This window comes from Gorilla gorilla, chromosome 15 (genome assembly GCF_029281585.2).
Source record: "Gorilla gorilla gorilla isolate KB3781 chromosome 15, NHGRI_mGorGor1-v2.1_pri, whole genome shotgun sequence".
NCBI lineage: Eukaryota > Metazoa > Chordata > Mammalia > Primates > Hominidae > Gorilla > Gorilla gorilla.
The window spans coordinates 110,011,726-110,033,957 of NC_073239.2; the positions used below are offsets into that span (position 1 = coordinate 110,011,726).

Here is a 22,232-nt window from a genome sequence, read left to right on the forward strand (position 1 = left end):
GTCTGAGAGTATTTTGATGTTTCCTTCCTCCCCCTCCATCCATCCTTCCCTCTTCTCTCCATCCATCCTTCTATCCTTCCTCCCCTCCATCCATCCTTCCTTCTCCCTCCATCCTTCCTTCTCCCTCCATCTGTCCACCTTTCCCCTCCCTCCAAGATCCTTCCCTCCCCCTCCATCCATTCTTCCTTCTTCTTCCATCCATCCTTCTTTTTCTAGTTAATGAGCACCTGAACCAAGTCCACCCAGGGTGAGGCTACACAAAGCACAAGACAACTGGACATCTAGCCGGGTGCCTACTGCCCCCTCACCCTTCCCACACCCACCCTAACCTGACCACTGCCATGCACACCCCCCTCAGGACTCCCAAACCAACCCTCTCCCCACTGACAAAGCCACAGCAACCCTCCAAACCCGAGAAGCCCCTATCGGAGTCTGCCCAGGCGAGGGCAGAAACTACATCAAATCCACAGGGGAGCTAAAAACAAGCTGCATGTGAAGAAGAGAGAAAGCCGTGCCCAACACTGGAGGAGAGGAGGAGAGACAGAGAGGTGGGCACCAAGGGCCCCACTACCCAAAGAACCACGGGGACATGGTCTGTACTCACCTGCACAACTTCCATCCCTCGCTTCCTGTGGAGAAAAACAAAGAAAACAAGCGTTACTCCAGCAGGCTGGACACGTCCTTTCCGAAGGTTCCCGACAGCCGGCTGAGGGCAGGACCATGAGGGGGTTTCAGGAGGGAGCCGGCAGCTGCGCCTCTCCTGCTACTGTCCCAGAATGGCCATGCCTTCCACTCCCAGCCACTCCTCAAACCACCTTCCCACTGAGAGGGCTGGCTCTGCAGAGGGACTTGCTGGAGTCCTCTGGAGGCCCCACGCCAGCCACCTCCCTCCACTCCTGGGCCGGGCCTCTGTCGGCCGAGCTCCAGCCTGGGTCATCCCAAGGCCCCTGCCACCGAATTCACCACCATCCCCACCACCTGCCGTCCCTGCTGAGCTCAACCCCCATAGCTCCCCATGTCCTCCCCATCAGGTCTCGCCCCAGGACCTGCCACAGCCAGTCATGCCCCAACCCATCCACTGCCACACACGGGAGGCCCACACAGTCCTGCCCGCTGCCTTCCCAACGCCCCACTGATGCCTGCCCCGGCCTCGCCAACAGCCTCCAAGCTGCACTCATGTCCTCCACATCCTCCCCGCTCACATGCAGTCCCACGGCCACCACGTAACCTGACTCTTGCCACCCAATTTTAGGAGCCTCATGGCCTGGGTCGGGGTTTGCCCAGAACACACAAAGGCTTTCTGTTGACTCCTACCCTTCTCTCCCTGACCCATTTCTTTTTTTTTTGAGACAGAGTCTCACTCTGTTGCCTAGGCTGGAGTGGAGTGTTACGATCTCAGCTCACTACAACCTCCGCCTCCCAGGTTCAAGCGATTCTCCTGCCTCAGCCTCCCAAGTAGCTGGGACTACAGGCACCCACCACCAAGCCCGGCTAACTTTTGTATTTTTAGTAGAGATGGGGTTTCACCATTTTGGCCAGGCTGGTCTCAAACTCCTGACCTCAGGTGATCCGCCTGCCTCAGCCTCCCAAAGTGCTGGGATTACAGGCGCGAGCCACCACGTCCAGCCTCCCCCACCCCACATTTCTTACTGTGGGCCCAGGAAGTGCTCATCTGTGCAGCTCTGGCACACAGGGCTTTCTCCTCCCTGGCCCTGGTGCCCACCTCCCACCCCAGCCTTGAGGATTCAGCTCAGCATAGCCTCTCCAGGATGCCTCCTAACCTGGAAGAACTTAAGGCTACCACTGTCTCGGCCCTTTGTTCTGGGGTATTGATTGCTATGAGCCAGGGACGAGCACTGGTGTAGGGCCACCAGGACCTGCAGGGACCAAGGCACCCAAGACAGCATACTGTGCACATTGTGCTGGGAAGAAAGGCCTCCAGCAGATGCTCAGAGATGGCTGCAGCCAGGCAAGGTCAGGAATGTGTGGTTTACTCACCCAAGCTCCTTGGAGCAGGGACTATGCCAAACTTTAAAGCTATGTGTGCCCGTGCCCAGTTATGATGCCCACCTGGCACACAGACACTCCTCAACGGCTGCTGGCAGATGAAGGTGTAAATGTGTAACAATTTAGCTCAGCTCCTGGGCCCAGCACTCGGAGGGTACAACAAATGCAACCTCCACAGTCTGGGCCCTTGAGAGGCTCAAGGTCTTAGGGAGGAGATGGGCACAAGCCCCACAGGAACCTTTGGGCACCCCTGCCCCCTTGTTTCATGGCACAGCTGAGGCGCCGCCCACCAATTCCTACACGTGTTTGTCAGCTCATTCAGTGAGGGCTTCCTTAACACCTTCTGATAGCAAGGCACTGAGCGGAACCTCAACAAAGGAGCCACTCCATGAGACAGGAAGACAGAGGCCAAGGAGAGCTGACCAGGTCCCACTGTGGGAAGCACCCAGCCCACCTTCCCTCAAACCCCCGATACCTCAACAGAAACCTGGGCCCCGAGGAATCCAGTTTGAGAACCACCCTGGTTGAGGCATTCAGGGACCCTTAGTGTCTCTTAGCTTGTCTGCAGTTCCTGTAGGAATGGTGGCCAATATCCATCTGCTTCCACGATTTCATGAGGGACAGGGGAGACACACAACAGCAGAGCCCTGGGCCACCACAGCCCACAGCACAGTGACAGATAGCATCATGAGGAACCTGTGCTACACCCAACCACCGGCTCACAACCTGCACCGTTTCTGAGCACCTGTGGACACCTCAGCCCCTGCCTCATTCCCAATCATCCTGCCCCTCCCCCCGCACGGACGAGAAAGCGGAAGGAAGCGTCACTGACGGGAACCTGACCCAGGACACATAGCAGAGGACCTTGAGGAGCCAGCCCAAACTCCAGCGGCCCTGCTCCAGGACAGAAAACTCAAGTCCCAAATCACCGAGACTGTGAACCGCACAATGGGAAAGGCTGGTGACAGAGGAGCACAGACTTCCACTGGGCTCTGGGCCAGGGCCTCGGTTTCCCTCTGAGTCAACCCTGCTGGCATCTGGGTTATCCCAGCGTGTGACTCTCCTCTCTTTACTGAGGTCAATTCCAATCAGTCCACATTTTACATCATCCCAGGCAGCTCTCCCTCCCTTAGTCCTAAAAAAACAGTCTCTCACTGAAAACAGATGGAACACATAAAATAAGAAAGCAACAAAAAAGTAATCTAGAGAAAAGATAGGCTGCAATCTTAAGTGGGGTTGATCTCCCAGGAGCCACAGCAGTTCCTCTGTCGCTCAGAGCTCCAAAAAAAGGATAAGTTGCAACAGTGGCAGAAAAGAGGGGGCCACCCACGTATGCTACACACCCCTTGAAGCTCACCACTCACCAATACCTTCTGCAGCCTCATGAGGGTGGGACAGTGGTTACCCCATTACCTGCAGAGCAGGCCGAGGCCTGGGAGGCTCAGGAAGTGCAGGAGCTGGCCCGGAGCAGGGCTCTCCCCACACCCAGGTGTTCACCACCAGGTGCACCACCGTGGGCAAGGGTGGCACCAAGCTGGAAGGCCTGGTCTCCAGCCTCCAGGGCCTCAGTGCAATGGAAGGACCAGGAGGTGGCAGCGGAAAACTGCATCCCCTCTGGTGGTGGAATCCCACATGCACCACCACAGTCTCTCGGGAAAATAAAACAACCTGTCGGGGCTCATTTTTCACTGAGAAACTCGTGCAGAGCAAAGGCACCAACAACCTCGATTCCCCAAGAAGCAAGTTCCTAAAGTCCCGCCATAACCAGAAAGTTCAGAAATTGAATGATGAAGCCAAAGGGGAAGAGGGAAAAGGAAGGGACATGGGAGACAGGGGGAGGGAAGACAAACCAGAGCATTGGTTGTCAAGTGACTGTTCCTCCTGAAAACCCTGGCTCCACGATCCCACCTCATCACCCCACAGACAGGCTCAAGTGTGCAATATGTTTCCGGCTCTGCCCTGTTAATTACCAAACTGTATGTGATAGCAAAACACTAGCAGCAAACTAAACTTCCCCCAAGAGGGGACATTAACAAACCACACACAGTCAAAGGAATAGTATGCAGCAGTAAAAAAGAACACAGAAGGCCTCCATGCACCCACGAGGAATTATCTCCAAGACGTGGCTGTGTGAAACAGGTAAGATGCAAAACCTTGTGTGCTGTAGATAATTATCTGTGTTAAGAACAACATCCAGGACAAGCATGTGTGCTTCTGTACACACAGAGTGAACCTGAGGGTGCTACAGGAAAACAATCATGGTAGGGCCCCTGGTCAAGGGCAAGGGCAGCTGGGGTGGCCGAGGGACTTCCTTTTCACTGTGTCCCCTCATACACTGCTTCAATGTTGTGCCATGTGCCTATAACATGTTATCAAAAACTGGAAAATATATTTTTTAATTGTTTCTTAAATAGATGCTTGATAAAAGCACGAAGCAATCGATCAATGGAGGACACAAGACAGCAGAGCTCAGGATGTATCATGAAAAGCTTCCAAGTGCTGTCCCAAAGAGGAGCTGAAATGAGGCCTGCAGTGGGGACCACCAGGCTGCAGCACTCGCAATGGGTTCTAAGCCCGTGGAAACATTCCGGTACCTGGAAAACAGACTGAGGGGCGTGTGCTGCAGTGTTAACTGTGGCCACGGGGCTGTGGTTTTTCCTTCATACTTCCCTGTGTTTTCCAGATTTTCTACAATGAACATATATGCTACCCTCAAAACTATAGGGAAAGTAACAATAAAAGTTACAATTTTTTTTTTTTTTGAGACAGAGTCTGGCTCTATCGCCCAGGCTGGAATACAGTGGCATGATCTCAGCTCATTGCAACCTCCGCCTCCTGGGTTCAAGCAATTCTCCTGCTTCGGCCTCCCGAGTAGCTGGGACTACAGGCATTTGCCATGATGCCAGCCAATTTTTGTATTTTTAGTAGAGACAAGGTTTCACCATGTTGGCCAGGCTGGTCTCGAACTCCTGACCTCAAAAGTGCTGGGATTACAGGCTGAGCCACTGCACCCAGCCAACAATTTAATAATTTTTAAGTTTCATTAAAAACCTGCAGCCAGGCATGGTGGCTCACGCCTGTAATCCCAGCACTTTGGGAGGCCGAGGTGGGCCTCCCAAATCACCTGAGGTCAGGAGTTCGAGACCAGCCTGGCCAACATGGTAAAACCTCGTCTCTATAAGAATAGAAAAATTAGCTGGGCATAACAGCGGGTGCCTGTAATCCCAGCTACTTGGGAGGCTGAGGCAGAAGAATTGCTTTAACCCAGGAGGTGGGGGTTGCAGTGAGCCAAGATCGTGCCACTGCACTCCAGCCTGGGCAACAGAGCGAGATTCCGTCTCAAAAAAACACAAAACCTGCACCTGCGAATAATTTTACAGGCTCTAAACTGTCATTGTATTGATAAATATTACACTAATATATAAATACAATATGAATACAAATACAATATGAATATTAATAAAATAGGAATAGCTAAGTATAAACATGATTTTCCAAAAGCTGGATTATTAACAAAGGGAGGATCCGCTTTGCACAGGGAAGCCTGTCCCCAGACGTCCAAGGAGCACAAACCCTTCAGGAAGTGAAAATACTCACAAAATGATTCGATCCTTTCAGAGGAGGGGGCTGGCAATAAAGGAAGGCTTCAAGGAGGAGGCAGCATTTGCCATCTAGCAGAGCAACTGAAGGGTAACTACAGACCGGTGCTGAGAAGAGTACTTAGAGAGGAGTAAGGTGAGTCCTGCACCCTCCCCAAAGGGTGTCTGGGGCTCTGGAAGAATAAAGCCCTCTCAGGGGGCGGGGGCTGAGACGCAGGACAGAGGATAAAGGCGGGGCACACCTCAGAGGCCCAGGATGTCACCCTGTGGCCCAGCCTTTACCTATGGGCCAGTGGGTCCCAAATGCCAGGGCAGATAACCTGAGAACCACCACTGGAGCGTGTCAAAAATCCTCATTCGAGGCCCACCCTGAGGCCTCTGATCCAGGAGGCCTGGGGCAGGGCCTGGGAAGGATTCAGGGTTCATCGCACTCTGGGTGCTGCTCAGGAGCAGCTGGGTATGGGGACAGCTGCTTGTCCACAAGAGCGACTCCATGTGCTTCTCTGTGACCAGTGGAAGCAGGATCTGATTTGCTAGGGGAGGACATAGCAGGGGTGGGGTGGGGGGCAGCCCTTGCAGGTCTTGGGAAAAGGGTAAAGGAAACCTAAGAACCAGAAATAGTTGTGACGCTCACAGTCTGGAAGGAGCAGACCGAGGCCCTGCGCCAGGCCCAGGAGACGGGAGAACATTGCAAGAAGGCAGCAGCAGTCCACTTTTCAACCGTGGTGGTGCCAGGAAGTGGTTAGAAGCCCAGGACTGAGCTTCACAGCATTCAGAGGCTTAGATGAACACAATTCGGGGGGGGGGGGGCGGGGGTAGGCGGGAGCAGAAGAGGTGGGTGAGCCCCTGAGAGCAGAACATGGAACCAGACCCCCCTGTACCTTGTGCCTCTGTTTTCTTATCTGTAAAATGGGAGAATCCTAGAACTCATCCCACACGGGCTTTAAGGGAAACAGAGTCCAGGCCTGGCACAGTACCTGGCTCATGCCAGGGATGGGGGTCTTGTGACCTGCACTCTGCCCTGCCACCCTGCCTTCCTACCCTTCCAGAACTGCGCCTCCTCCAGTCCACATGACTGGGGGCGGCACGCCCACTCCAGGGGTGGGCACATGACCTGTCACCTCACTTAGTGGCAGCATAGGAGCAGGACCCAAGCCAGGCCGGTCCTGGTCCTTTACCGGACGGGTCCTGGGGGACTGTCTGCAGTACAAATGGCACTGCCTGGAAATGCTGGAGGACACCATTGCTTCTATGTGGCGAGAATCCAGATGAGCCAGAGGCCAACCAGGAGAAAGGGCCAAGAGGGCTCCAGGAGGGCAAATTCCCTGGCCAGACCCGGCCACAGTGGGGCTCGTCCTCTCTGGACCTTCAGCTGCAGATTTCTGCTCGAGCCAGCTAAAGCTTTCTGTCACTGGCCGCTGAGCAGCAGGGACCCTGTGAGTGACAGTGGTTACCACTTCTGAAGATGATGAAAATTACTCTGGATGACCCAGCACTGAGGGAGAGGGGATGATAAGGAAAAACAATAAAGAAGATCAGGGCAGAAGTAGAAAAGAGTGATGCAGAGCAGAGACACGTCCACGGCATCCACGCCACCACCAGGCCACTGCAGCACAGTACCAGGTGTGGCGTCAGGAGGTTAACACAAGACACTCTGGGATGACAGACCCCATCCAGCAGCAGGCCTGCCACACAGCACAGCAGGGCACAAAAGGCTCAGGGACCATGACCAGCAGCAGGCATGGGATGTGCCGCTGAGCCGCTCGGGGTCTCAGCTTTCATATCTGTTAAAAGGATATGACCTTTCCCACCCAAGAGGCCCTCCCCAGGGCAGGGTGGGGACCTGAGGGCTGCAGCAAGTGAAGTACATGAAATGGTGAAGAAGCAAAGGAGGAGGGTTCTACGGAGAACCACTCGGGGAAGTGGGAAGCCAGGCACATCCTCATCCAAGCAACGTGTGGCACAGTTCAGTAACTACTGATTTCAGGCACCCCAAATAACAAGACCCTTTGGCACCTCCGGGTACCAGGCGCTGGGGAAAAAGCCCCAAGTTATGGTCCCCTTTCCCTGCCTGCAGAGGGCAGGGCCCACACCGTACCCCACAGAAGCCCAGGATGTCTCCCCAGGACTTGGGGCTCCTAAACAGATGACTGGGCCCCGTCACCCATGTGTGTTGATGGCCACACTGTTCCCTTCCTCAAATGCCATCCCCACATCACCACCTGACCCCCCAGGTCAGCTCCTCTGGAGAAGCCTGCCTTGGCTCCCACCCTCCTCAGGCCCCACTGCCCCAAGCTGCCCACACCCAGCACTGGGCAGAGAGAAAGGCTGCTGGACTCCATTGCACTGACCCCACCAGGCTAATGCTCGGTGGTGAACATCAATGGTGGCCATCAAAGCCGGCAATTTCCCTCCTGGACACACAGTGCCACTGTGTTGTCCCTGCCCCCAGTCAGGCATGGCCACAGGACTTGCCTTGGGCAATGAGATGTGAACAGAGGTGACCATGTCCCCTCCTGGAAGAAGCATTCCACTGCCAGCACCGAGGCCTCCCTGACCTCAGAAACAAGGAAGCACATGAGGCTGCCACCCACCAGCAGAGCCAGCCAGACCCGCCACCTGGAAACAACGCGGGCTGAGTGGCGACGAAGCCAGGCTGGGAACCAGAAAGAAACAACTATGAAGAGGACCTCCAGCTAGCGCTGGTTCCCAACTATGGGCAACTGTGTGTCCCCCACAAGGAGATTTAGCAACACCTGAAGAGCTTTTTGATTGTCACACCGAGGAAAGTGCTACTAGAATCCAGTGAGGAAAGGGCCCCTGTAATGCACAGGACAGCCCCCTAAAACAAAGAATTATCCAGCACAAAAGGTCCACAGTGCTGAACTTAAGAAGTGGGATACACACTGAGCCACTGCAGGGCAGACCACAGCCCCCGAGAGTCTCTGGATCCAGAGTGCATGCTGAATGAGTTGTGAGTAAACCTATTTCCGCCAGCCTCTCGACACTATTTGCCACTGCAGCCTAACCTGGCCTATCCTGACTAACAAGCACTCTTTCAGGGACACAGCTTGTGCCCTGTGTCTACAGCCCCAAATTCTTAGCAAAACACCTGCCACATGGACATTTGGAGGTGCAGCTCAGAAGACACCAGGGGGAGGCAGCAGCAGCCTCTCAAACCCTCCCAGGAGGGACCCCAATCTCCAAACACCAAGACTTGGCTTGACCTAAGTCTGCCTTTGCACAAACTGATCCCCCTGCCAGGCACCCTTCCTCAGCTGGCAAACTCCTGCCCACCCACCAAGAGCAGCTCAAGCGCCCTCCTTATCAAGAGGCAGGAATAATGGCTTCCACTGAAGCCTGCTCCATGCTCAGCATCAGACCATGAGCCCCTCGAGGCCAAAGATGGCTCTTTATTTCAGCATCCCTGTGCCCCCTGCAGACCCTGGGCCTGGCAGGCTGTCTGCAAACACTCCCCGAGTGCTGCCGGGTTCCTGGGCCAGGCTCCAGCCCCGTGTCGCCCCTGCCCGCCTGCCCTGCGGCATCTTGGTTTACTTGCTGATTATTTGGTAATTTGAATTTTCCTCCTATTAACAGTGCCAGAAACTGAAATGGCCCGATATAAAGACAACATACGAACAGAATTTTAAAGCCAGTACAAACATTTGAATTGTCTGGACAGCTCTAGGGAAGAACCAGATAAACTGGAAGCTGCCATGTGTCTTTTTTATTGAGTGGGGGCATCTTTCCTTTGACTGGGGAGTCACCAACCACTTTACCTGAAGACCCTCCCCCCAACCGGGTGCCCCACCCAGGGGAGGCAGGCCGGCCCCAAAGTCCGGGCGCCCCTCAGTGCAGGCACAGCAGCCTGAGTCAGTACACTCCCTCAGACCCAGAACAGCTTCCAGGGGTGCCTGGAAGCAGCTTTTCCCAGTGAACAGGCACAAGAGAGAGACAGAGCGGGTGACCCACCTTTGGCACCTCCTGAAGAGGTCATCAGAGCTGCAGGGGCTGAAAGCAGCACAGGAACTGAGGTGCCTTTGAGACTCCCCTCCTCAGTTCAATTTTCAGGAAGGAGGAAGTGAGGCGAGGGCAGGAGATCACGCAAGGCAGTGTTCTGCCACATCCAAGGGGCCACCACTTCAGATCAGGAATCATCCTGACTTTTTGCTGATCACAAACGTTAAATCTATTCCCTTAATGGCTCTCGACATCCCCGCTTTTTAGTGTGGAAATTCTTGACTTGAAATTGTTTTTGAGTCTTTTACTATCCCCTTGCAGGTGCGGTAATTTTTCTTTCCCCTAATTAGGGATGGGACCTAAATTGTGGGAAGCAGGGGAGTGGGCTGCTGGGAGAGGGAGGTGGTGGGGGGTGCTGGCAGGCTTGGTTCTAGCACCTCCTCCCCTCCCCGCTACCCCCACTCCCCCTCCCCCATCAGCCAGCCAGCCTCAGGGCTAATGATTCAGTTGGTTCTCTTCACAGCAGCTTCTTAATCCCAAGAATGCAAAGTCATTTAGTATCAGCCTAATGAGCAAGGTAGGCTACTGCAGGAAGGGAGGCAGAAATTCCCGTGACATTTCCCTCCCTTGGACTCACTGGGGGAGGGAGAAGCCTGCTCAGGAAAGCCTGAATTGTTCTAGCACCTATCCTCAAGGTACCCCACACTCCTAAAATAGCAGCATAAGTGTGTGTGTCCCCAGCCTGTGTTCTGGATGCTGACACTCTTTGAAAGGCTGTGTTCCAGAGGAGACTGAAAGACTTCACCCAAATTCTGCTGCCAACACTCCTTACCTGGCCTGAGGGCTGGGGGCAGCTCCTGGTCCCTGGATCCCAAGCCCTTAAAGTTTAGTTGTCTTTGCCCTGCTGCTGCACCTCCAACCACAGGCAGGGAGAGTTTCCTGGTCTGATTTTGGTCAAACATTTGCTGGGCTTCTCTGTCACGCACTGGGCTGGGCTGGGACCAGAGGGGGACCCCAAACCGCAAACCCTGCCCCGAGATGCTAGCTGCCACAGGGCAGACCAGTGGGCTACATGCCATGCCCTCTGGCGGGTATGCCACAGGCCCTTAAATAGCACAAACACCTGGGGGACAGCAGGAGGCACAGGGAAGTTTCAGTAGAGCTGCTGTGTGAGCCAGGCCCTGGAGGGGAGGGAGAGGGAGGCTGCCAGGGCACGCTGGAGAAGGCCTGCTAAGCACCAGGAGAAGCAAAGGCAAAGACCAGGTCATGGGCACTGGGGTTTCCTGGGGCCCCCCAGCCACAAGCATGAGTCAGCCCTGACCCCATCTCAGAAAACTTAAACCACAAGGCACCTTACTGGAATATCTCCCTGGCCCCTCAGATATTTTCAGGATGGCAGGTCAAAGGAAAGTCCCAAGGTGTTGGGTCACATGGGCTCTGGCCTTGACCTTGACCCTGACCCAGTCCCTCCCTTCTCAGTCACAGATTCACCCACAAGCCCTAAGAAGAGCAGGGTAGGAGAAAACTGTATTCACTTCCCATTGCTGCTGTAACAAATCACAACAGTAGTGGCTAAAAACAACACAAATGTATTATTCTCTTAGGGTTGTGAGGTCAGAGGCAGGCTTCCTTTTGGAGGCTCCAGGGAGAAATCGATTCCTCTGCTTTCTCTAGTTCTACAGGCTGTCCACATTCCTTGGCTTGTGGCCACAACACCCCAACCTCTGCTTCCACTGTCACATCTCCTCTGGCCCTCCTGCCTCCTTGTAATTACACCAGGCCCACCCAGGTAATGCAGGAACATTTTCTATTTCAAGATGCCTCACTCCTTCACATCTGTAAGCCGAGAGCAGTGGCACATGCCTATAATCCCAGCTACTTGGGAGGCTAAGGCGAGAGGATCACTTGAGGCCGTGAGTTTGATGCTGCAGTGCGTTATGATCACACCTGTGAATACCCACTGCACTCCAGCCTGGGTGACACAGTGAGACCGCCATCTCTAAAAAATAAAAATTTAAAAATCCCATCTGTAGTCATGTCATACCCTTTTACCATGTAAGGCAGCACACTCACAGGCTCTGAGGATTAGAACCTGCTGTCTTTGGTGGGGAGTGGCAGGGGCCTTACTTTGCCCACCACAACCCCAAGGTTCCCACAGCTCTGCCATCCCAGGATTCTCAGACATCGCCTGGAAGCATTCATGTGTCAGGCAGGAATGAATGAGGACCTGTCAGGAGTTTGTAGGGGCCTTCAACAGTCAATGAGGAGTTGATGGGGAGGAGCACAGCACAGCTTTGCACGGTACCTGCAGATTCCCAAGGGGCACTGGGTACAGCCCAGCATGGCCACAGGGGTCCCTGATGGGAATGGCGGGAAAGAAGCCCAGGGAAGGGATGTGGGGGAACTGGGTGCTGGAGACCAAAGGCTCCAGGCCTGGAAGCCTTGGCTGCAAACCGGGGAGCTGGGTGATAATTACTGACACTTGGGCTCATCCTGAGGTCCATCAGAGGTGCCCAGGCACCTGACCCTAAAACAGGCAGCGCTTCATCGGCTACCTGAGACTCTCCAGTTTCAGAGAGGATTCCAGGGGCCTGAGCATGACCCAAATAAATGAGAGGCTAACACCAGTAATCCCCGAGCTCTCTCGTTCCCCACCCAGGCCTGCTCTCCCTGTCCCAGGCAGAAACAGGGACAGACGAGGCAGTGGCGGGGCAGGACTTGTGAGTGCCAGGCACTTCATCCCCCTCACACTGGATCTCAGCAGCCACTGGGTGGGTACAATGGTTGCATCTTTTCTTTTTTGTTTTTTTTTTCTTTTGAGACAGGGTCTCCCTCTGTCACCCAGGCTAGAGTGCAGTGGCACAATTTCGGCTCATTGCAGCCTCGACCTCCTGAGTTCAAGCAATTCTCCCGCGTTCAAGCAGTTTTCCTACCTCGGCCACCCAAGTAGCTGTGACTACAGTCGTGCACCACCATACTCGGTTAATTTTTGTGTTTTTAGGAGAGACGGGGCTTTGCCATGGTGACCAGGCTGGTCTCGAACTCCCAACATCAAGTGATCTGCCTGCCTTGGCCCCCAAAGTGCTAGGATTACAGGCATGAGCCTCTGCGCCAGGCCTCTTTTTTTATTTTTTGTAGAGACAGGGTCTCACTATGTTGCCCAGTAGGTTGCTGGTTTCAAACTCCCAGGCTCAAGCAATCCTCCCGCCTTGGCCTCCCAGAGTGCTGGGATTACAGATGTGAGCCACCGCGCCTGGCCTGTCACCTCTTTTCAAGTGGGGAAATTCAGAGCAGTTCAGTATCCTGACCAAAGACTCACAGCAGGTAAGAAGCAGAACTACAATCTAAACCCATCCAAATACCAGTAATTCCCAGGCTCCCTCACTCCCCACCCAGGCCCGCTCTCCCCAAATCTGTCAGGAAACCCTCCTCATCCCACAGCACTGTGTGATTTCCTGGGGAGAAAGGGGACCTGTGTGATGGTGGGGGGCCCACCGGGTCTGTTGGGGATGAGGCTTCTGGGATTTCTGGAACAGGGTTGTTCTGGACAGAGCTGCCTCTCCACCCAACCACCTGCTGCCCTAATCCTCCCTCAGAACCTCGACCCCAGGAGGCCAAAAGGATGGATGCCATTGCCCCAGGGGCCCCAAGACCTGAGGAGCAGCCCCTGAGCAGGCCTGCAGTGAAGGGCCCGGAAGGCACTTCCTAAGGTCCAGCCTCTGGCATGTCAAGACGCTGTGGGATAGACACGCCCTGGGTCAATCCAGCCCAGAAGCCGGGGGAGCCAGCACCCTGTTCCTCCCCTCTCCACACGGTTGACAGTCCTTCTGTCCAATATCAAACCTTCCAGGCAGAAGGAACCCTTCCTATGAAGTAGATTTCAGCTCAACCATAGGAAGAGGTTGCTGGCTTCCAAAGGAAGGCAGTCAAGAGGTGATGAGCACCCCGTGACAAGAAGGATTCAAGCAGATGCCAGATGCCCACAGGCAGGGAAGAGAGGCCAATCTGTGGGGAAGGCAGTAGGGCTAATGTTTTAGGAGCCCTACCCCACCTCTAAAGGGTTCTACCAATGAGACAGAAATCAGCTGGGTCACAGGACTGCAGCTCACGAGAATGGAACGTCAGCTGGGTCTCTGGAGGAGGTGAGAATGAGCCTAGGGCCTCAGAGGACCCCAGTGCCAAGAGTCAGCCCCAGAGCCAGCTCTCTGCCGGCGGGCACACCCCCCATCTTCTTCCTGCCGGCCTCCAGGCCTGTCAGGCTCTGCAGCTGGGAGCCATGGCTACAGTCCCCAAACAGCTGGAATAATCCCTCAGAGCCCCATGCAGGGGGTCACAGCTGCCACCAAGCCAAAGCCAAGAGCCAGGACCCTGGGCATTAGAGAGAAATGTCAAAAGAAGGATGCAGAATTCCAGAAGAGCGGAAGAACTGAGGCCAGCACAGGCAGCTTCCCACTCCCTGAGACACACAGCCCTGCGGTGCAGGCCACCAGGCGGTCTCCCTGCTGTCCCTGCACACACACTCTGCACCTTCTGCATCTGAAACATGGCTCATCACCCCCCAGCCCCTGCCCAGACTCACCCCCTGGGCTTCCCTCACCCCCACCACTTGGGCCTCTGCAGCAGGTGCACACCTCCTCACCCAGCAAGTCTCGCCCCATCTGTTCCTAGCACACCAGGCTTCCTGCCGTGCCCCACAGGTCGGTTCTTTCACACTTCTGACCACCTGCCCATGCTGTCCGCCCCTGGAACGCCCCCATCCCTGCCTACCATGCACAACACGGAAGCCTCTTCCTCGCACCATCCTCTCAGACGGCAGTCCAAGAGGAAGGACACAGAGGAACCCAGGGTGTTGGAAAGGGTGGTCAGACCGAGACCTGAAGGGCCAGCACATGGTATATCCTCCTGACCTGAATGCCTCCCGTGTGAAGGACAATCCACAGAGTCCACTTCGTGCCAACCCTAAATGTCCAGCCCGTATCCCTGGCTGGTGTGCTAGCCACCATCCTGGAGAAACCCTACTTGTCAGGATCAGAGCTCAAGATAGAGAAGAATGAGCCCCATTTGCAGGGGGTGGGCAACGGGGGCTTTTCTTTTCTTTTTTTGGCCAGCGTTTTCTGGAACTAAATTCCTCCTGATGAGGAATAAAACTCCAGGGACAGGAGGAATGTCTGGGGACCAGAGGGATAAGACTATTCCTGTGCCAGTTTGGTTACCTGGGCCAAGAAATGTATTTTTTTTTTTCTTTTTGCTTAAACTCATCTGAACTGGATTTTCTGCCACTTGCATTCACAAGAGCCCTGGCTGCTTCAGTGTCCAAATCGAAACGCTACACTCCATCATTTCCATCACCAACCTGCGCCTCCAATCTTGAAAACGGACCCATCCTGTAGCCAAGCCAGAGGACCCCATCATCCTCCCCTGCTCTTCTTCCTCATCCCTTCCTCCGCAATCACCATGGAAAGGTTTCCCTGGGGCTTGCAGGCAGCCAAGGGCCAGTGGTCCCTCTCCCAGGGAGATGGCTCACCGTGTGCTGGAAGGAAAGGCAGGAAGAGGAAGGCAGATGGCCTCTCAGCTGAAGAGGGAAAAAGAGAATCCCCAATAACACTAGCTGGCTGATTGCATATAATTATGAAGAGAAAAAGTTCTTTAAAATTAGCTTCCCAAATACAGATATAATTTCAAGTGTCCCTTGCGGTGTGATTACAGCGTCAGCCCAACAAATGTTTTCCCGTCAGTACAGAATACTCAGGCCCCTGCAGGCAAAAAATAATGAAGCCAACAACGGCGCCAGGGCCAGACAGCTCCCACAGAAGCACTTCCAGCTGCCCAGGAAAGCACCAGGCCAGGAAGCCCAGCCCAGAACCAGTCTTGCTCCCCTCCACAGCTGGCCTCGGGCTCTTCCCAAGAAGGCACCAGGCACATCATTCTTCGTTCTCTCTTTTTAATCTTCAGGGCCTTTGATATTCAGACTCAAATGCCAAGAGCAACCAGCTCATGTCAACAAGGATGGCTTCACTTGCTGTGTGCCTCCTACGCCGAGTGCTGGGCTCTACACCTCGGTTTTCCGGCCTGGAAAATAGCACGGTGGCCGGGCGTGTAACTCAGGACACTGCCAGAGGGTGGAATGAATGAGGCTGGCACATAGTGGCATCCAGTCAGTGTCACCAGCTCCTCCCCACCTCCCATTTAACCTCAGTCTTCAGATGTGGCACCTGAAGCTCAGACAGGCTCCAGGAGCCATGCAGCTAGTCATAGAAGAGCAAGGAGGCAAACCCAGCTCTGCCAGGTCCAGACTCCATGCTCTTGTCACACTGGGTCCTTGCTGGGCTTGAGGGATGACGGGAGGTGCCACTCCTGGGCAGCACTGGCAGGCCGGGTGCACTCGGACCTCAGCTGCTGCTCAGCCCTCTTCAGGACCCTGGGTTTGAGCCTTGATTTTAAAGCACCACAGGCTCTGGCACGGTGTCCAACCCCATGACTCCCCTGTCCCCCAGACTCTCCACCTCATTCCCCCCTTTTTACACAGAAGAGAGCCCAAGAACCCTTTTATAAGCAAGGCCCAGAACTGAGAGGGACTTATCTGAGGTCACAGAGAAGTCAGGGGGAGATTAACACACTGTCACCAGGCACCCACGCTAAGCCCAGCATGGGGAGGGTGGGCACACTGGCATTCGCAGCCTCCACCAGCACCCATGGAAAGGCTACCACAGCCCCATGCCAAAGATGCAAAATCGAGGCTCAGGGTCCCCTACAGGGACCAGAGTGCCAGGATTTTCCATTCAGGCCTCCTGACCCCCAGACCTGAGGTCCTTACGGCACCACGGAAGCCTGGAGCAGGAAGCCAGGCGCTCTGACTCCCAGGTCACATCAAGCACATGTCAGCACACGGCCACACGGGCCTTGACATGGGTGAGGGAGGACAGCATGCCAGCCCCCAAAGCAGGCCTGACCCGCTGCCTGGAAACAGAGCTCGCCAGGTGGCAGTGCAGCCAGGCTGGGACCAGAAGGGAATGATGAAGAACCCTCAGCCAGCACTGGTCCTCAACGGAGCAATTTTACCCCCCATCCAGAGGACATCTGGAAGTACCTGCAGACATTCTTGGAAGACGAGAGTAGTACTGGCATCCAGTAGGTGGAGGCCAGAGATGCCGTTGGGCACAGCTGTGGGGAACCCAGCCAAAGCTGGGCCTAATGTGGTCCTGGCTGATGTCCACTGGGTCAGCCAAGCTTCCACTCCACGACAGCCAGGGCACCCTCTGCCCAGCCCCACTGCATTCGACTCAGCCTCCAGGCACCAGGAGACTCCAGCACGGCAGGGCCCAGGCCAGCGGGCTGGGCTGAAGAGCGCACTCCCCTGCCTCAGCCGAACCCACCAGCCACAGACTCACCCACCCTCCAGCCAGGGCACGTGCCTCCAGGGTGCCCCAGACCATAATGGTCTTTCCCTAGAGGAACCTCTGTCCCAGATCCGACTGCTGCTTCACTTGGTCTTCACAATGACGCCCCCAGCTCTCCATACACTCATTACCACATGACCCCTCATGACCAGGATGGCTACTCAACAAGCAGGATGCCGTTCTGTGACCAAGTCCAGGCCTGCATGGGCTCAACACCCACCCATCTGCTGACAGCACAATGGCAAATACCCAACCTGTGGGGCAGACACGACCCACACCTACATGGACACGGCAGAAAGGACAAAGGACAGGGTCCACAGGGTTCTAGGGCCTCCAAGGGCAGAGATGGGGTGTGCAGGCTGCCCTGTGGAGCCCAGCTCTCTGCCCTGCCCCGGCGGCCAGGCCGTTTCGGCCCTTTGTGTTATAACTGCAATAGTCCTCAAGCCGCCCCTGGCGTGGGGTGATGTAGCCCTCCTCCCAGTCAGAAGTCTGAGTGCTCCGACATCATCTCCTCTTCCCCCGCTCCCCAACCTCCCCTTCCTCATGAAGTCAGGCCTTGACATCAGTCCTTTCTTCCCCACTCAGCCCTGCGCTGAGGTCAACAGGTTCCCTAAACCAGTGTTTGCAAACATGAATGTGCCAAGTGTACTGGCACCTCTTGGGGGTCTTGTTAAAACACAGATTCTGAGTCCGTGGATACAGAGTGCGTGGCGATGCTGAGGAACCAGGAGTGCTGAGGCCACCGGCCCCAAACAGACAACATACTGAGTAGTTGAGGAATAGCCGAGGTTGCTAATGAGTCCTCAGACCTGGATGGACTCTGAAGAGTTGATATCCACCACCACTGCACGATCCAGACCACCACTGCCTGGACAATCGCAGCAGCCTCCCCCTCCAATCCCACAAGCCCCCGGCCTCCACCCAGCAGCCAACCTCACACAACTGCTATGGCTCCCCCAGCCTTCAGGGCAAAGCCCAAGTGTGTACAATGATGGCTTATAGGATCCTGTGCAACCCGGCCTCAAAGGGATCCTCACCCCAATTGCCAAGCTCCAGGTGGACTAAACTTCTCTCAGCTCCTGGGGCGCTCCAGCCAGGCCCCCACCGCCTTGGCTCCACCGCTCCCGGGAGAAGGGAGGGTCTGGAGGCATCCCAGCTCTTACACCTGGGTGGTCTAGCAGAGGTTAGTTAACCTCTGTGAGGAGCCTCAGTTTCCTCCTCCGTTCTACCCGAGGATATGCGGGGCCTCCTCCTCCTCTCTCTTCCCTGCCTAGAGCAGTTCCTTGGAGCAGGGGATTGGAGGACAGACACTGGCAGGTGGCTGCCCTGTGGGTGACTTAAGAATAAGACAGAAGGAAGCAAGAAGCAGAGCTGAATCACCGTCAGTATGGGCTTTTCCGAAAACTCACCTATGCCCATGGCTCAGAGGAGGCTGAGAGGGAACGTCCTCCACAGGCCAGCCTAGGATGTCTCCCCCAGACCAGCAAGCAGTGCCAGGCTGCACACCCATACAGCTAAGTCACCAAGGGGCTGTCAGCTGGACGTGGCCCCTGGGAGCCGGGTGAAGCCATCATTTTATCAGTGCATGCCCTGTGCTGGGTGCTAGACACAGACTCCTCATCTCCCCTCACACCAGCCCTACGATCTTCTCCCTGGCGGAAGCTTAGGGACACTCAATGACCTCCCAGGGCCACCAAGCTTCCCAGTGAGGCAGCCAGGACCCAAGCCGGTGAGCCCACCTGCTCCACGTTCTTCACCACTTGACGAGTGTGTGTCCACACCTGCCAGTCACAGCGTGGGGACAGGACCCACTGCAGGCACAGGGAGAGGCGGGGGTGTTCCTCCCACAGCCAACCCACTGCTTCCTAGAGGCTCTCAGCCCAGGCTTCCAGGGGCTCCCCACAGCCACCCATCTGCACCGGCCCTACATGCCCAGAGTCCGTGTTTGAAGGACTCCTGGCTCCACAGCGTCACGCCTTGGCACAGGCTTGCCTGCTTTCTCCACTACCTTCCATCCATACCTGTCCGTGAACGAGCTCCCTGCACCCTCAAACATACCTCTCAAGGGTCACCACCTGTGGAAAGCTTTCTTCCATCTTCCCAGATAGAGAAACTTGCTCTGTTCCTCGAGCAGAGTTCATCTAACCCTTCACCTCCTGTCTCTGTCTCCGCACCAACTGGGCTCCCGGGGTGCAGGAGGAACTCGGTGCTCCAGCACCCCGCATGGTGTCTGAAACCCAGACCACAGCACCACCTACATACCACCACCACCACAGTAATACCATCTACCGCTGATTGGGGCCTACGATGGGTTATTTGTAGTATTTGTAAATAAATCTAGCAGGCAGTGAACTACGGAACTTTATACCATTAATAATTATTTCAACTGACACACCAACCACAGAAGTTAAGAAGTGCTTTGTTTATCCTACAGACAAAGAAACAGGCTCAGAGAAGCTCGCTAACTTGCTAGACAGGAGCAGAAGCAAGTTTGACCCAGTCCCTCCAATTCCAAAGCCAGCTTCTGGGCCCTGTGGCAGGCAGCTGGAGGGATGGGAAGTAATGAAGCCGCTCCAGGACACAGTCACACGCGTCTGCGAGGCTGAGCACGGCCCCAGGGACACTGGGAGCAATGCTGTTCATTTAATATTATCAAAGGATAACAAGCACAGATAGGCCTGGGCGCCTTATCAGCACCACCCAAAGCTTTTAAAAGGGTCACCTAGAGTCACGGACTAGGTTTTTTTTTTTTTTTTTTTTTTAATAAATTCAACTTTTATCTTAGATTCAGGGGTATATGTGCAGGTTTGTTACAAGTATAATGTGTGACACTGAGGTTTGGAGTATGAATGATCTCATCACCCGGGTACTGAGCATAGTACCCAATGGGTAGTTTTTCAGCCCTTGCCCCCTCTCCCATTTCCCCCTCTAGTAGTCCCCAGTGTTTACTGTTCCCATCTTTGTGTCCATATATACCCAAGGTTTAGTTCCCATCTATAAGTAAGAACATGCAACATTTGGTTTTCTGTTCCTGCGTTAATTTGCTTAGGATAATGGCCTCCAGCTGCATCCATGTTGCTGCAAAGGACGGGGTTGTGTTCTTTTTCACGGCTGAGTAGTATTTCACGGACTACGTTGTGGGGTAATTTGATGAGAGCCTTTGCCTTCTACCTCCTGTAAAGTAATCTCAAACTGCATGCTGGGGCCTGGAAAGCGCTGAGAAACCTGGCCCTGCCTGCTTCCTCACGGCCCTGTCCTCCCAGGCCTTGCCCCCACCACGTCCTCCAACCACAGCTCACCAACACACCAAGCTCCGGCTCCCTCCTGTGCCCCTGGGGCCTCTGCACTTGCTAAACCCGCTTCCCCTGCCTGAGATGCCGCAGCCCCAGCTTTCTGCAGCTGACTCCTTTCTGACCTGTCAGCAGCAGCCACAGCTCTCTCCTTGGGAAAGGTCTTCTCTGACTATGTGAGGACAGTCCCCAGACCCCTTCATATCACTGTTATCACTTCATTTTCCGATCCCAGATAAAATCATCCCTGTAACTCACTGGTTGACATGTCTGTACCCTCCCTATAGCCCTCACAGACTAAAGCTCCAAATGACAAGACCTTGTCCATCTTGGCCATCACTTGGCCACATGCACCACGAGGCCTGGCACGGAGGGAGGCCAACAGATGTCTGTAAACAGCTCTGCAGGGGATGCAGGAGTTGTTCTAGTGAAGAAACACACACGAAGAACAACAACAGGAAATCCTGGGTCTGGATGCAATCTGGAAACGACACAGGCACCCAGCAGCACAAGGAGAAGGAGAGAGCACAGGAGCTAGTCCTGGCTGCAGATTCACCGCTGGTTTCCCCACTGAAAATCCCAAGGGCTCTCCCAGTTGGAATGTTCAAGAATGTAGGGGCTCGAATGTTCTAGAATGTAGGGGCTCCAATGTTCTAACCTCCTCCTCTTCCAGCTGAGAAAAACGAACTTCATCATGGAGGTGGGGGATTGCCACAAAGATAACACCAGGCCCCAGTCCAGGAACAAAACTTCCCACCACCACACAGGACACTGATGCCACCGAGTCCCTTGGTCAGTCACCCACAGAGCCTTCCCTCTGTAAGCAAAGGCCAAGTTCCTGAAGAACCAGGACTGACAATACCTGGGTCGGTAGAGCTGGGCACACAGCGGACACTTCGAAAAGCTTTCTGAATGATGACAGTTGTTCCTTATGAACCCGACTTCTCCGCCCCTCCCCATACCCAGTCCAGCACCAGCTGGGCACCTGCCAGGTACTAATTTGGGAAAGGTCTATGGGCTGCTGGCCAACGCGCAGGCCCGGATCACACACACTGTGTGCAGACATGTTCCCAGGGCTTGACCCTCCCTGTATCCAGGCCCTTTGCAATGACTTTGCCACCTCCGCCAAGGGGTAAAGTTTATTTTCTTACCCCTTGAATGTTAGCTGGCCTTGGGTCTTGTTTTGGCCAACAAACTGCAGAGACACAAACAGGCCTCCAGAGGCCTTGGAAACATCCACTGTTAGTGTCAGGAACAAGCCCAGCAGCCTGAGGAAAGCCAAGAAGGAGGCCAGGTCATGCCCAGCACCTTCGGTTAGCCAAAGGCCAAGCCCCAGGGCAGAGACCCCTTACCAGACTGCAAGCTGACTGCACACACGCAAGGGATTCCCAGCAAGACCAGAGCTACGCAGCAAAGCCCACAGAACTGTGGGATGAAAAAATGCTTATTGCTTAAAGCCAGTAGTTTTTAGGATGGGTTGTTATGCAACAATAACTGATAAAAACTTTTACCTACACGTAATGGAATCAGAAAGGGAAGGAAGACATTTATATTCACAAAGATGTCCAATGCAGCTGTACCTACAACAGCAAGAAAACGGGAAAAATCGGCCAGGCACGGTGATTCACGCCTGTAATCCCAGCATTTTGGAAGGCCAAGGTGGGTGGATCACTTTGGGTCAGAGGTTAGAGAACAGCCTGGCCAACATGGTGAAACCCTGTCTCTACTACAAGTACAAAAATTAGCCGGGCATGGTGGCAGGTGCCTGTAATCCCAACTACTCAGGAGGCGGAGGCAGGAGAATCACTTGAACCTGGGAGGCAGAGGTTGCAGTGAGCCAAGATTGCCGCCAATGCACTCCAGCCTGGGCGACAAGAGCAAAACTCCATCTCAAAAAAAGAAAATTAGCCAAGTGTGGGCTGGGCCAGGTGGCTCATGCATATAATCCCACCACTTTGGGAGGCCAAGACGGGCAGATC

General features: G+C 54.8%; 1 protein-coding gene across 2 annotated transcripts in view; it reads right to left on the bottom strand.

Annotated features, from left to right (window-relative positions):
* Positions 1-22,232, bottom strand: part of ITPK1 (inositol-tetrakisphosphate 1-kinase) — a 176,546-nt gene that overhangs the window by 135,907 nt on the left and 18,407 nt on the right. For both annotated transcript variants that reach the window (XM_055361277.2, XM_004055596.5), the window contains exon 3: positions 605-629. In XM_055361277.2, the coding sequence (XP_055217252.1) occupies positions 605-629 (25 nt within the window). The remainder of the gene's footprint in view (positions 1-604; positions 630-22,232) is intronic.